This window comes from Chionomys nivalis, chromosome 5 (assembly GCF_950005125.1).
Source record: "Chionomys nivalis chromosome 5, mChiNiv1.1, whole genome shotgun sequence".
Classification (NCBI taxonomy): Eukaryota; Metazoa; Chordata; class Mammalia; order Rodentia; family Cricetidae; genus Chionomys; species Chionomys nivalis.
The window spans coordinates 50,741,479-50,757,210 of NC_080090.1; the positions used below are offsets into that span (position 1 = coordinate 50,741,479).

General features: G+C 38.5%; 1 protein-coding gene across 3 annotated transcripts in view; it reads left to right on the top strand.

Annotated features, from left to right (window-relative positions):
• Positions 1-15,732, top strand: part of Cfap20dc (CFAP20 domain containing) — a 299,498-nt gene that overhangs the window by 104,802 nt on the left and 178,964 nt on the right. For all 3 annotated transcript variants that reach the window (XM_057769705.1, XM_057769704.1, XM_057769706.1), the window contains 5 exons: positions 5,776-5,912; positions 6,735-6,897; positions 8,236-8,304; positions 9,462-9,584; positions 14,002-14,333. In XM_057769705.1, coding sequence (XP_057625688.1) covers positions 5,776-5,912; positions 6,735-6,897; positions 8,236-8,304; positions 9,462-9,584; positions 14,002-14,333 — 824 coding nt within the window. The remainder of the gene's footprint in view (positions 1-5,775; positions 5,913-6,734; positions 6,898-8,235; positions 8,305-9,461; positions 9,585-14,001; positions 14,334-15,732) is intronic.

Consider the following 15,732-nt stretch of genomic DNA (forward strand, 5'->3'; position numbering starts at 1 on the left):
TTGAATACCAACCCCAACTGAGCAGTTAAAACCCTTTATATTTTTCCTTTGTAACCCCTTACTATAATCATAATTGTTGAATTGTTTATTAATTTATTGAGACTATAAGCTCACTGAATGAGATAGCATTCTGTCTTATTCCTGTCTCACTCATGGCTAAACAGGGTTAGCATCTCACCAGGACTAAAGAATGGATGAAGAACGGAATAAATAACAGGAAATAGATTGTGTAAGCTTTGAGTGCTATTCAAGATGGAAGGTACTAGCAGTCTACCGAGCAGCTACTCCTTCCAAGGCAACACATGAAGTTTGCAACATGTGTAGTTTCATTTAATCTTAACAGAAAATGCCGTGACTTAAGTATGTGGTTTCCCCAAACTTATAAATGAAGAAATAAGGCTTAGAAAGGTCAGATGCATTCTCCACCATACTAGAATAAGCCTTTGCTCATGTTTCGTTACATACTATAAAACAACACAATGTGCTAAAATAAAAATTAACCCAAACTCTGGACCCGGGCTCCAGATTTCATTCTGAGTTGACTGTGAAATGATAGACCTGGCCCTCAGTGCTGAGAGCTGAAAAGCACAAGGTCTGTCTGGTTAAGCTCTGAAAATCTTGCAAGCTTAAATGACTATAATAATTAGAACATTGTATCCTGAGACAAAAACAAAATGAATGTTTATTTTCTCTAAAATACAATTAGAGAGTACACCCTCAGGTTGTACAGTCTAACCACAAAGGCATGCACCCCTTCGTAAAATAGCAAAATAATTAATGCTAAATCCCTGACTTATACGAAGTTCACTTTCCACAAACTCAAGCAAATGAAACGCCTCCAGCATGATTTTAATCTGATCTTGATATTTAACCTTGCTTTATGCAGATTGATAATCAGTTTTTAAAATAGCTACTTTTAAAATTCAAAGCACATGTATTTCTGCTTATGGCTTCCTTCTATGGAGATTTTTCTTGTTAAAGACGCTTTGTTCCTTCTACTTTTTATTTTAGAAACTAAAAACCTAAATTACTTTGCCTTGTAGATTTAAATTAGGAACCTATCCTAACAAATATGTAGCATAATGCACATTAAAGGAGAATTATCTTTGACAGTTAATATGATTCTAAGCAGTGAATTATTTGGACAAAAAAAATTTACAAAACTGGTATGTTCGTTGTGGTATCAAGCTTAAAAATATCTTAAATTATGGTGTATTTGTACCCTTTATAGGTACAAATGTAATTTTTTTTTTTGATTTTTCGAGACAGGGTTTCTCCGTAGCTTTTTGGTTCCTGTCCTGGAACTAGCTCTTGTAGACCAGGCTGGCCTCGAACTCACAGAGATCCGCCTGCCTCTGCCTCCCGAGTGCTGGGATTAAAGGCGTGCGCCACCACCGCCCGGCCAAATGTAATTTTTTAAAACAAACTTAAATTTAAATATACTGTGATAGATTATTCTATAATGAAGCCTTATAATAAGTCTTCTTCTGAGATCTAGAATATTATACAGTAACAGGACAAGACAGTACAGAGGCTCCTCCATTTTGTATTGTTGCTGAGGCCATTTCAGGTTTAACTGGAATTTGATATTCTCGATGGAGAACCCCATGGAAAATGATCCAGCTCTATTCTAGAAACCCAAGGTCAGGATGTCCTAGCTGATTTTTCTCAGCTTGTATTAAACTGCCTGTTTGTACAGAACACCACCCAGCTAACTGCTTGCCTTGGCTTCTTTTAAAATTGCTTGCTTCAAACTGCTTGCTTCTGGGAAGTATCCTCCCCCCCCACCCGCCCAGCCCCCCTCACCGCCCAGTCCCCCCCCCACCGCCCACACAGCTGCCAAGTGAGATGCCAGGACGTGGTTTCTGCCTTTAAAAGGCCCATGTTCTCAATACTCATGGCCACACCTAGACCCCCCAACACTTGGGTGTAGTCCCAGCCAGGTGGAATAAAGACTGTCATTTGGCTATAAACTATGTCTGAGTAGTCATCTCTGGCAGGCTACCCATAACACTAACTTTCTGTGATTTAAGATGACAGCATCTCAAGTTTAGCTGTATCTTTAATAATCACTTCGTGTCCATCACTGAGTAAAAGACTCCTTTAAGAACATGAGTTCTCTGAAGAAAGGGGGGAGTCACTTTAACTGGGAGCAGAGAGGGAGGTTTATATACAAAGAGAGGGACAGAGGATAGATAGTAAAACTAATGATATTTGAAAAAGCCATCGAGAAACATTATTTTTAAAGCATACTTTAAAATACCATATGTGCCTTTGCCTTTGTGTGTGTGTGTGTATGTGTGTAGTGTACAGAATTTAAATGAAGTTGCACTACTTGAGGTGATAATGCTCTCAACGTGAGCCAGAGACTATCTAACAAAATACACCGTACCAAGCATGAGAAACCTTCTTCTGAGTCATTCATTGGTTATGGGAGAGTACAGGAGACTCCAGAACAAGATAGTCCATTGCCATCGCCCTTAACTGGGGGCTTATTACTGCAGACATCACACTCTTCAGACACAGGATTTGGAGGATTCAAGCTAGAACTCACTTGACAGTTTCCCCTAATGACTAGGCCTCATAGTATCAGAGGGTGCTGTAAAAGCTTTCCAGAGAGAAAAGTAATCGATAGACCTGCCTGGCTGTATAACCTATGAACTAAAATGACTAGCCTGGCAAGATATCCCCAACAGTAAAATAGTGGTAAATATTTTAGGGATAATCAACAGCTTTCTAATTGCATTTAAGGTTCTCTCAATTGGAGTGAATTTATGCCTGATTACTGCAAACCTAGCCAGCTACCTAGAGAAGCACTACTGCCGTTTCTCTAAACTAATAAAATTTCCAAGTTGTATTCTAATAATACTTATTCTTATGCCAACAGATAAGTGTATCACTCATTCATCATCAAAGAAGCTTATTTTTGTATCAGGTAGAGAATATTAGAGACCCACAATTGGTGAAAATGCAAAGAGTAAATGGCCACGAGGTGCTACCCCAAATTGATAAATCTGTAACATCCCCTACACCTAAGACTCATGAAGCATTGGGGCGCAGGGGCTCGCAATTGCCACAGGACCAGGTTGCCCTGCTGTTAGACAATGTCTTCTAGATATGATGAAGAAGCTATACCCATACCCATGAATTTTCAACAATACGGTTGCATAGGAAGACTGGCAACAGCAATTGACATGCCACTGTGGCTGGGGGAACTCCACTGAGTCCCATTCCTACATAAAGAGCTACACACAGTCAGTGGCTGCCGAGAGAGAGAATCGGTTTTCTCCAGGGACAAGCTCCCTGGGGAGTTATCTAATCCCAAGTATCAGGCCTAAACGCATGCCGTACTAAGTAGACTCAATAGGTCTTGTTTGTGTATGCATGTGCACCTGCGTAAGTGTGTATATATACAACAATAATTGAAGGGATCATGAATTTGAATGGAAGTGGGTTTGAGCCATGGAGTTGGAGAAGGAAGGCGGTGTTAAAATAATATAAATATAGTGCTCACATTAAAAATTCTCAAAAAATGAAAAAATTTAAATGAAAAAGTATAAGTATGAATAGTTAATATGTTCATTTTTTTTATTGTAGCTGGAGATTTGTCAGTGTGATTGCTAAACTCCCCAATCCTTGTTTTACTCTTACATTGCATCCATAACTTTGGTGAAATTAAGTCGTTGTCTCCCATTTACCAAACTAGGCTTGGCAGACAGGTCCATAGAATAGAAATAAATGGTCTTTCACTGAAAAGAACTTAAACTGGTCAGAATGAAACTGAACTTCGATGAAGAGTATGAGGAGAAAGCATAAGAAGGAAATTGCCTTGTGATGTGTTGTTGGAAAGAAAGAGGAACTTGTGACTGGGCAGTCCTCAGGGCAGGGAAGGGGCCGTGAGAGTGCAGATCCAGAGGCCCACACTGTACCCCACTGAGCTTCTCCGTACTCTGCAGCAGCCATTTCCTCAGGGAAGCCGACCTTAGAAAACAATGGTTCTTCTAGGATGTGTTCTACTTGACCATCAAAAATACAAATGACATTTTTATATATTTTGTATATTTTATATATAAAAATATATTTGTGTATTTATTGTATATAAAATCCATATACAAATCTGTAATGAATTTTACATATAGCCTAGAATGAGAAACTATGTTCTGTTGATTCAAGTGGATATTTATAAATGGATGGAAAACTATATATGCACACATAATGTCTGTTTGATAGTAGGAAGTATGCATGTCACACAATAGGTGGGAGGTTGTCGTAAGAGCCCTGCCCTCACCACTCAGGCCCACTGCTAATCCTCACATCCTCCTTGGGGGTTGGCATGTAAACCCCAGGTGGGTCTTATTTTTTTCTTTTAATTCTAATCATAATTAGAACTATCTGAGAGTTTTAATCCAGCTTCCCTTTGTACTCTTTGTACCCTTTGTATGATGAATTCATTTTCCTTAGCAAAAATGTATTAGATGCCCACTCTATAGCAAGATGTCAAAAGCAAGCCACCACTGACTTTGCATCTGTTAGAACACACACTACCCGGAATGCTATCCAGATGCAGAAAGGTGAATTTCCAGCAAATTCTGTGATGAGGGAAATTACCCTCCTGAGGAAGATCCAGAGACATGACTGAAGAAGTGATATCTAAAACATAAAGACAGAGAGGAAGGACATGCCTCCTCACCCTAGGGATGAAATGCAGCAATGCCTCAGGAAGAACTGAGAAAGCTAGAGTCTAGAGAGAGTAGCAAACAAAGGTATAAGACCAAGGAGATGTCAAGGCAGGTGTTCACAGGTAATGAGGGCTGAGAGCAACTGGCAAGCAACTGAGCAGCCAAAATGAAGTGACTGAAGGAGTCAGTACCCTTCCCTTCCTGTAAGACCTCTGGCTGCTTTTTGGAGAAAGAATGATATGGAACACTGAAACAGCCACAGAAGAACCTAGAGTAATTTGTATACTCACAATTATTTGAGAAATACTACGTACACATTTTTAAAAGATAATAAAAATATTTTAGAGATATAATTTAAATAAAAAATATTAAGAGAATAACAAAATATATAATATTTTCTTTTTAGGTCAGCAATTTAAGTAAAATTAAATTTACACAACTAAACAAAAATTGTGTGCTTTCTCGGGCATTTTCCTGGAGATTATCAATCACACAAGTGGCTGATACAGTGCTTGCTCTAGTGGAATGTGATTCCACACAGAGTTCACAGGGCAGTGGGAATGAGGCAGATGCTCTTAAAGCAACTTTTGTAATAACAAGTACAGGATGCCATACCAGAAGGAAGTGCTCAAGTTAAGGCTAGAGGCAGAGATCAAACCCACTGGAAGGAGAGACTGGAGTCTTATGGGAAGCCTTAAAATGCTAAAAGCATATTCTAAATATGATGGGCAGCCATGTAATCCTGAAGGTTTTCAGCAGGAAGTAACAAACAGGGGTTACTTGGAGGATGGCGAATGTTTCCTTCTTGGCATACAGCTAATTTACTTCCTTGCAGCTTCTCTTCAGGGCTGAATGAGTGAGCTTGGGAAGTGGGAAGTCAGGAGTGCCAGCTACTTCCCAGCTGCTAAAACTCCCTTATCCTTTGCTATCTTGCCTTATCAGAAACACCCTGTAGATTCTGTGCCTCCGATGCACTGTTTCATTTTGAATAGGTGTTGATTCAAATCCTGTGACATCTGAACTGCACTTTGAGAAGAATTGTAGCATGATGTTTGTTACTTCACCCATTAATGGATTGACTTTCTCTAACAAACAGATCAGTTCATCAACAGAGGGGCAGGCAGCATTCGGAACAGTAAAAGTCAAGATGTTTGCCATATTGCCTTTGGGTCCAGGGTCCTTGGACCACCTCCACTCTCTGGCAGACTGAATAACCTGAGGCTCTCCAGTGAGGTGGGTGAAAGATTCGAAGAGCTTATCCAAGCAAGGGCAGGGGATGGTAAGATGTGGGCTGGGGGAAGGAAGGGAAGAAAACTACCTGACTTGTGTGTGCCCAAAGTAGGCTTACATAAATTTGCAGCAGGAATTTTGGATCTTAAAAAATTTCAAAGTTGTTTCTTTTCTGTCATGTCAACATAATTAAAATTTTTGAGAAATCTTTTCATTAAACGTGTTTTTACAAGCAAATATATATGAACATATTTTTTACAAGCAAATATATATGAACATATTTTTTACAAGCAAATATATATGAACATATTTTTTACAAGCAAATATATATGAACATATTTTTTACAAGCAAATATATATGAACATATTTTTTACAAGCAAATATATATGAACATATTTTTTACAAGCAAATATATATGAACATATTTTTTACAAGCAAATATATATGAACATATTTGCCTTCTCTGTCAAAAGAAATGTTGGATGTAGACCAGTACCCATACAACACGGATTCTCAAATGGTCTGCTTTTTATTTTGAACGTCCTTCACATCTCTGACATGTAGGATGAATCTTACTCATCTCTATCTGTTGCAATTTTGATTTTTGTGTCTGGGAGACCTGCTTGCCTGCTATTCCCTCTCATGTTATTTTTCTCCTCCATTTCTACTTTTCTCTAATTTTCCTTCCTATCATTTTTTTTGCTGCAGTTACTCTGTTTTTTTCTCACATATTTGTCCAAGTTTTTTTCCTGTATAGATTTTTATAGGAATTAAAAGTAATTCCTTTATTTTTAAACATACATATTGATTCATTTTCCTTACAGTCAGTTAGATCCATTGGGTACAAAAATAGCCAATTGTGCCATCAGCCTACAGTAGAGAAGCATGTTAACACCCCACAAGTGCCCGCCTTGCAGATACCTGAGTCTGAGCAGCAAGGAGAGAAAGGAAATGCTCACCAAATGAAGCCAACCACGCCTGTTCCTGGTAAGCAAGAGTCATGTAGACAGTAAGAACCAGTGGAAAATTGAGAGGTGTTCTTATTGTGATAATCAAGCCGTATTCAGGACAGGGCTAGGTCCAGAAAAGGACCATTTTAATATGAAATGGGTGGTGGGTGTTGAAATATATTTGGAAGGATTGTACATGCGTTATTTCATCTTCCCTGTCCTTTTGTTCATTCTCCTATTTCAAATAGCTATGGTGTCCTGGTTTTGCTTTCTGATAAAGATGCCAAAGTAAAATAGTATCTCATTAATATTGTATTTTGTAAACTCCATGTTTATTTTAAGTTTTCTTACAATAATTTCTGTTTCTGTTTGCAGGAACTTTATTTTCTGTGCTCTTTATTTTCTCTCATTGATGTAAGAAATGGCTCTGTAGGAAGAGAGCCTCTCTTTTGTCCCATTTTAGATTGCAAGCCCAAGTCTAGCAGAGAAGTAAAGTTGATCTGAAGCTTGTATTTATTAGAAAATGGAGACCAGAGGCTGACTTTGAATTGTTTTATAACTTTCTGCCTTTCTTGATCTGACTCCAGTGTCTAAGGAAAGGGAGAATTGATTTTATTTGAGTTAGAAATGAATGATGACCACACTACACACACTGTCATCCACAGAGACAATAAATGGCACGAGAACATGAATAGCGTAGACATGTGGTCCCGGTTCTAGCAGTGATTGACTCTGAAGCACGTTCAAAGTTTACCCTTGGAACCTCGGTTTCCTCCTCTATAAAACAAGCCAAGCATTGCGCCAGTAGGAGGTGCCTCAGAAGGTTGCTGAAAGGAGTCAATGACATAACCCAGTGAAATGTATGATATTGCTCTGAGAAATGAAGGATTTAGGAAATATTAGCTGCTACTATAATTATTATTTAAATGTCAAATTATACTTCAGAATTCTTCTCCAGGTTTGATCTCAGCTCAGCAGATATCTTTAGAAAACTCCTTATTCTGCTACATTTCCTCTTTATAGGAAAAGGATTTTTCTCTCAGTTTCAGTTTTTTATGTTTTTTAATATAGCATGTTGCATGAATAGCATCATCCACACTTCTTTAGCCCTCTATTCTTTGGATAAAATTCATCATTCCTATAGAAAGTCCAATGTGGAAATAGGCATTAACGCCTATTTTCTGTAAAGGACTAAGTTGTGTCTTTTATATAGCCACAAATTACGTCAAAATGATATTCTCATTATAGTGATAAATATATTTACTGGAGTATTTGAATGAATATAGTACTTTCTGTTCTGGCTTTTGTTCTCTGGTATGGAAATTTACCAACCAGTCTACCTTTTCTGTACCCAATCCCCCTCAACAACCATCAGCAGGGCAGAACAGCAACAGGAGAGCTCGCTTGAAAAGCGCCAGCAGAGAAGAGGCAGAGGCGCACTGTGGTACGACGGTATTCAGAACTATCTCAGAGCTGCGTATTATTCAGGGCAGTGGGATCTCTCTGCGGGTTGTAAATTTCAAAGGATTATGAGCCAATTCATTTAAAATATAAATGTCTGTTCTGTGGGGATTATGGAAATCAAATTTTCTGCAGAAGTATTGCTCTAGAGTCTGCCCTAACAGAGACAAGCTGGATTCAATAGACGGGAGCTCAAAAATGCAGGGCTCTCTCCCTGTACTGGGGCTCAAGGAAGCTCAAATTACTGCTGCTGTTGTTCCTATAAGGGACCCAAAAATGACTGAAGAAATTCCTGCCTCAAGTGTTTACATAAATCGAACTTTATTATCATTTTTCATATTTAATTTATGTCTTTTCTTTTAAAGCAGGCTTTTGTTACACTGCTGTTTCTCCCTTTGGAGTTTTGCATATGATGTGAAACAGCTTCCAATGTGAACACTTCCACACTTAAGCATTAGATATACGGAAGTGGCTGCTGCCGCTAGCCCTTTGAAAATGGGATTTAAGACGTGTTTATATAGATTTTCAATGCATATGTTAGTCTTTCCCTTTAAAGATGGGATTTGAGGCATGTTTATATAGATTTTTGATGTATATATTAGTCTATCTTGAATCCAGCCCAAGGGTGTCAGGAATAAATCTGTTAGTACAATTTTGCAAAATGTTAAGATTCAGTCTTCCAGGTCTTGTGGTGTTTTTATCAAGGGCGGGTAAACAAACTACTTCTGCAGTAATGCCACATCCATCTTCTGAGGGACATGAAGGAAAGAGCTTGTTTGAAAAGAATTGCAATTTAATTCTCTAATGGAATCCATTTGTCATGGAATCCAAGAAAAATATATAAGATGCCTTTAAAATTATGTGAGTTTGGGAATTTTTTATTACATACTGTAAAATTTAAATCTATAGTGTCCTCATGCAAATATCAAAGCATTTTATGGTAAAGATCTACAAAAATTCAACAAAGCTTTTCTTAAAACATCCAACTATCTGAAGAAAATAAACATAAGCCATAGTAATGCCTCTCATTTGCTTTAAATAATTAAATGAAAAGATATACAAAATTAATACCACCTGTCCAGAACAACTTTTTATAAATATCAACAGAATTATACAATGGAAATATTTCTTCCAATAAAGGTGGTTCCTCAAGAAATAGCAGGAATGAAGAGGAAGTAGCCACTGTCCTCAGCATCTTCAGCCAGCCAATGGCAGAACCAGTGAGCTCCAGCACCCCAGAACCCCAGGCTCCTGACCAACCAGGTTAGCATCCTTAGCAGTCACAAAATTTCCCTGGGAATGTTGGGGAGTCGTACCAGTGTTGTCACCCACTACCAGGAAAAGTGGGGTCCCTGTCAAGGTTCATAGTTTTCATTAATAAAAGAATTTAAGGATGGGCTCAAAGGGAAAGTTGGAAACAGTTTTATTAGACTTTGAAAGAAAAACCCCAAGGCAAGCAAGCAGTAAATCTCAGCAGCATCTCTGAGGGGAGAAATTGTCAAAAAGAGAAGGAAAAAAAAGCCTTGAAGTTTGAGTTAAGCCACCATGGAGGTCAGCCAAGTGGTAGACAAGCAGCCTCATAGTGTTAGGGAGTGGGAATTCTGGGAAGGAAAAGTACAGTATCTCGTTAAATGGTTAATTATTCCACCTGTCTTTATCATGATTTAATGTGAATTCATATCCATAGGGGTGGGTGGTCTTTCCTTCCTGAGAGTTGAACTCTTAGCCAGATGAGTGAGCTGCCCGTTTGGTTTAACTTTTCTGTATTAAGGATAGCTCAGAATGCCAGACCTTCAACCAGGCCAGAAAAACAGCTTTCCCGAATTGGTCTCCACAGAGCTCTGTATTTAAGCTCCTGTAACCCAAATATTTCAAACTCAGTCATTTCAAAAAATGATGATACAAACATTAGCTGAAATTTATCATATTTTGTAAATCTCACTTTCAGCTTCAATTTTATGTCAAATTTTAATGGATGAAAGAGTACTTTAGTACCCAGTTCTCCCATTCAAACATAAAACTTGAAAACTTTAAGCCTTGCCCTAACACTGAACCCGCCCCAAGCCCATCATCTATTGTTGCGTCCCCATCCTCTCTATAAATGGGGATCACTGCGCCCATCAACATATCTTGCCTAGCAGGTGTTTGCTACTTTTACAAAAGCAAATTGTTTTTGAGCAAGGTAAAAAGGAAAATAAATGAAAATTGTTTGTAGTTTGTCAGTCTTATTTATGCAGTGTTGAAACCTTCATTAAAATGTTAGGCGCAATTAGTGTCTCTAGCATAAATCTGACTGTGTAGAAGAACTAATTAGATGTTTAGGTGATCATTCTTGCATTTATCTTGTTTGCTGCAATATTGTGATTACACAGTAATTTACATATTTCTCTAAGAAAGCACACCAAATTATTCATTACAATTGATATGGAAATACTTGAGGTAAAAGTACAGATCTCTGGAAAGCTGGTGACAGTGAGGTAGTTAGTATACCTCGGTGTAAAACACTCTCTCACTTCGACATTTTGGCAATTATAATGTTTGGCAAGTAGGTCATTGTCTACTTGTCTAACTGAATAGTGAAGATTCCCAGAATTCTTTCTGTTCCCTTGCTTTACACATCCATGTATATTACAGCACATTGGCTTTTATAACCACTTTCAGCCTTTAGGCTCTGCCCGTGAAAGTTTTATAAAGCACCAGGTGTATATGTATATAAAAAAGACACACAAATCAAGCATATGTAATAATTTCAGAAGATATTTATTTTCAAATAATTGCTCTCTCTCTATATATATAAACATATATATGTTTATATATATATAATTTTACCAATTGTTAAAGTGGAAAGGAAATTCAAATTCACACTAATGTGATGGGTGGTGGTCAAATATATATTTTAAAACAGAGTGTCATCAGCATTTTTCAAGGCTGACTGATATTTTTGTGTTTATAATTGTCAATGTTGGAAGTGCTACTTCACATAAATAAATAAGATGTATATAGAGAAGAGACAAAGGACTGACCAAATTTAAGACAACATGGTCCTTATTCAGGAGAAAACCTGCAAAAGGGTCCCTCGTGTAAGACTCAGATCCTGCCTACAGGGTGGATGGTTGCAGGACAACAAGGGACGGAGATCCAAGTGTTTGCTTTCTTAGCCTACAGTTAGCCACTGCTGCGGGCAGTTGGGAGGTATCGTGTCCACTGGGATAAAGAGTGCCAAGTCACTAACAGACCATCTCTTATGGTCAGTTTTCTGGGATCAATAGGTCAGGCAAACAAGAATCTAAAAACCAAGTTGGAACCAAATCATTTTAGTTCTGGGAATTGTGGTTGTTTAACCACAGTGGAGGCACTTTACAAATGACATGGTCAGAGCTAGCAGTATGAAAGGGCTAGTTCATAAATTACTGGAAACTCTGCCCCATCCTGGGCCACATTTCATTCAGTGATTTTTTGTTGTTATTGTTAAACTCAAGCCAGCAGCTCAAACAGTAAGTTTTTATAATTAAACATTCTGAGGCCAGACATGCTGGCACATATGTGTAGAATTACTAGCCCTCGGGGAGAGGGGGGCTATAGTGTCCCACACCTTTAACCCCAGCGCTTGGGAGGTAAAGGTAGGCAAATCCCTGAGAGACCAAGTCCAGCCTAGTGTACAGAGTGAGTACCAGGAGAGTTGGGGTTACATAGAAGATCCTTGTCTCAAAAAATAACTAAAAAATAAAAAAAAGGAATAAAAGTTTTAACACAATATAATCCAAAGACATACCAGCCTAATACTTAATGTTGAGGAATGACAGTAGGAAAATTAAAATCTCTCCCTTATATAATTAGCCTGTCATTTCTGTACAAGAACAGCAAACTAGCCGGGCAGTGATGGTGCAAACCTCTAATCCCAGCATTCAGGAGGCAGAGGTGGACAGATCTCTGTGAGTTGAAGTCCAGCCTGCTCTACAGACCTAGTTCTAGGATATCCAGGGCTACACAGAAAAGCCCTGTCTCAAAAAAACCAAACAAACAAAAACCCAGAATTTTTTTTTTATGCTCAGTAAAAACACTACAATTCCCAACAGTCTCAAATCCAAGGGGTTTTAAACAGTATTCGCTTGAACTGCGGCATGTCTTGGTGTGATGGTATGTGTATGGCATGTGGTATGTATTCAGCATTGGACTTCAATAAAGTCACACCCTGAAACATGGGTGAAGATTATCAAAAAACACCTGGCATTCATTGTGTTGTGTTTTGAATTAGTTTGTGACGTTTTTGTCTATTCAAAATTTTTTATTGTTAACCAAAATTTTTGCAAGCCCAAAGTAATTTATACAACCTAGGTTGAAGACTGTTTCAGAGTAACACTAGATTTACAAAATTCCACTGTGTGCCTAGCTCCGTGCAGAAGGATTTGCTGCCCCAAATAGGAGGGTCCAGTCAATTTATTTATCTCACCTGCCCACCCTGACTCAGACCACCTGTACCTCTGGGCAGGGAAGAGATAAAGTAGCTTCAGGCTGTTCTGGCCATGGACCTGAAAATACAAGTCTTGCTGTACCATATTTTATCAACCCCTTTACCTCCCAGTCCTTTTTGTGCAGCAAGTCCATGGCAAGTAACTGATGAGTGCAGTCTTGAACTATTTTCCATTTGTGACACCAGTGTCATTTTTGAGGTTTCTGGATCTTGCTTTTACAGCATAGGCTTTATAGTTGGCAAATCTTACATGTCCTGCGGTTACTTTCATTGTGGTCTCAGCTGTAATAGATTAAAGGGTCCAACATAAATCATTCCATCTACATCAGAGCTGTGCAGAACAGGTGCAAGGCCCAACACTGAAACAATTGGGGGGGGGAGGGAGTGCATTCAAGGAAAGGGGCTCTCTTCTGTAGTCTTCCCGAAGAAAGGAAGCAATGTTGCCTTTAACTGCATTTACCATAAACATTGTACTCTCATATTGCCTAGATCAGTTATAAAACCTGCTTCAGTGTAGTATAAAAAAATGAAAGATTTTTTAAACATTTGATAAAAATTTCATCAGTCATATGCAGAATTTTTAAAGAAATAATAAAAAATTTTATCAAAGCTTCTAAAATTAAATATAAAATTGTATTTCACCTTGAGAAACCATCACTCAGATTAACAGTATTTCTGTACATATAGAGTTGCTTGCAATGTCTGTGAATTATTTCAATCAGAAAGAGGCAAAGAAATAACTATCAGTCATCATTCCATGGTTTCCTTGATTCGTAACCCACACAATGACCAGATGGTCTGGTTAAAAAAGCTTGTTACGTACTGTACTGTCTTCCTGCGGTAAAAAGGGAGGTATTAGTAACTCAAATCCTTTTAAATTTGGACAACTTCCCTCACTGGATGTCAAGTTAATGAGGTTTTGCTATAAAGAACTTGCTGCGAGACAGGTGATAATTATTTCAGACTTACAAATTTCCTGGCCAGGGTTTCAGCTCAAATGGAGAGCAAGTGTAGATGACTTGCCTGTGGCTGTGGGCTCTGTTCTGTGGGTAACTGTTTAGCAAGACACAAGATAGTGGGGGAAATGCCTCCCCTGGCTTCTGCCTTCTCTGATAAACCTCTGTTTCAAAAAGAAGTGTTACCCTAACCACCTAAACAAACCTTTATTGGAACCCAAGTCTGACTGTTCCCTTCTTTCCCCAATGTCAGATGAGTGGATATTTCCTGAAAGCACTTCTCTGACTTCTGATCCAGCATGTAGCAGTCAGTCTTCTCTCCTGGATGGGGACTCATGCATTGCTTCACACCTGTGGCTAGAAACCAGCAAGGACAGTGAACCTGACCAGGCAGAGGAAACCCGGATGGTTCCCAAGAACATTTTCACCTTTTCATCGAGACCAAGATCAGCACCTCATGGGAAGAGTCATGCTATGTCCCCAGAGGGGTACCCATTCGTTCTGGACCCTAAAGAGGACAGCAGCGTGAGCAGGAGAGACACCAAGTTGGAAGACAATTTTGACGGCACTGACAGCAGCGAAGAGGTACACAGCTTGAGGAGTAAAATGGGCTTAAAGCACAGTGTCCTATTCGTGCCAGTAGCGTTAAAATGAGCTAGAGTGAAAGAGTGGGAATCAATTGCTATTTATAAAAACGCAGCAGATTGCTATGTCAGTCAACAGTTCCATCGGGTTGTTATGGTAACTCAAAATTTCTGGATTTTTATTATTAACAGCCAATTCCATGTTTAATTATAGAAGCCAGTTTTTCAGTTGTTTATGTTTTTTCATTTTAATCTTTGCCTCACATAATTAGAAATAATTTATAGTTGATAGCAAGACCACTGAAAAGCTGAGACACCGGTGATCAGGGGCTCTGGAGAGGCTGTGCTGTGGTTGCTAAGCATTCAGAACTGACACTTTTCTGGCTCCTTCCTCCCCTACCATCTTTTCACCTTAGACCTATTAGGACTCATTATTTTCCATATGGTCTCAGAATTTCGAGAGCTGTGCCAATTAAAGTTTAGATAATGAATCATGAATTAGTACTGGGACTCTCCTTACAGGAGGTGTTTTCTGGAATTATTTAGAATATAAATATATTGTAAGTTAGTAAACTGATAAAAATTTTCTTATAAATTTGTTGAAACTCAATCTGAATATGGCTTAGAAGTATTTGTTTAAAAACTAATTACTACAACTTTATTTGGGGGTATGTAATTCATCTATGTGTGTGCATACGTAGTTTGTGTGTGTTAGCTGCACTTGTGTTCAGTGCATGTGGAGTCCTTGGGTGTCATGTCCACCACCTTTTTTCTTTCTTAAGTATGGTCTGTTACTGCCCCTGAGCTCACTAATTAGGTTATGTTGACAGGCCAACTAAGCCTTCCCATGAGCCACCTTGCCCTGCTTTATCTGTGAGTGCTAGGGATCAAATTTGAGACTTCCTGCTTGTCAGGTAAGCACTGTACACTCTCCATATCATTATGTGTATATTTATATTTTTAGGGTTTACTTTTCCTTTTTGAGACAGGGTTTCTCTTTGTAACAGTCCTGGCTGTCCAGGAACTTTCTTTGTAGACCTGGCTGGCCTTGAACTCAGAGAGATCAGCCTGCCTCTGACTTCCAAGTGCTGAGATTAAAGGCATATGCCACCATACACAGCTCTTTTATCTTTATTCTTCACAATGGTAATTCGTATGTGTTGAAGAAACATTTTAAAAGTACCATAGTCAAGTTAAAATTTAAGAAAAGATGTGCAAATAATATGACATAGAAATAATTAGAAATCTCCTATACGTGTTTACGAAGTTTTCATAATAACTATAACTGAATGAGAATGCCTTGTGGACAGTGCATTGTAGATCAGGCCCATGCTTCAGTGTTCAGAGCCAACCAAGAATATGAGGACCTTGCTTAGAGCTTTTACAGTAATTATGGGGCT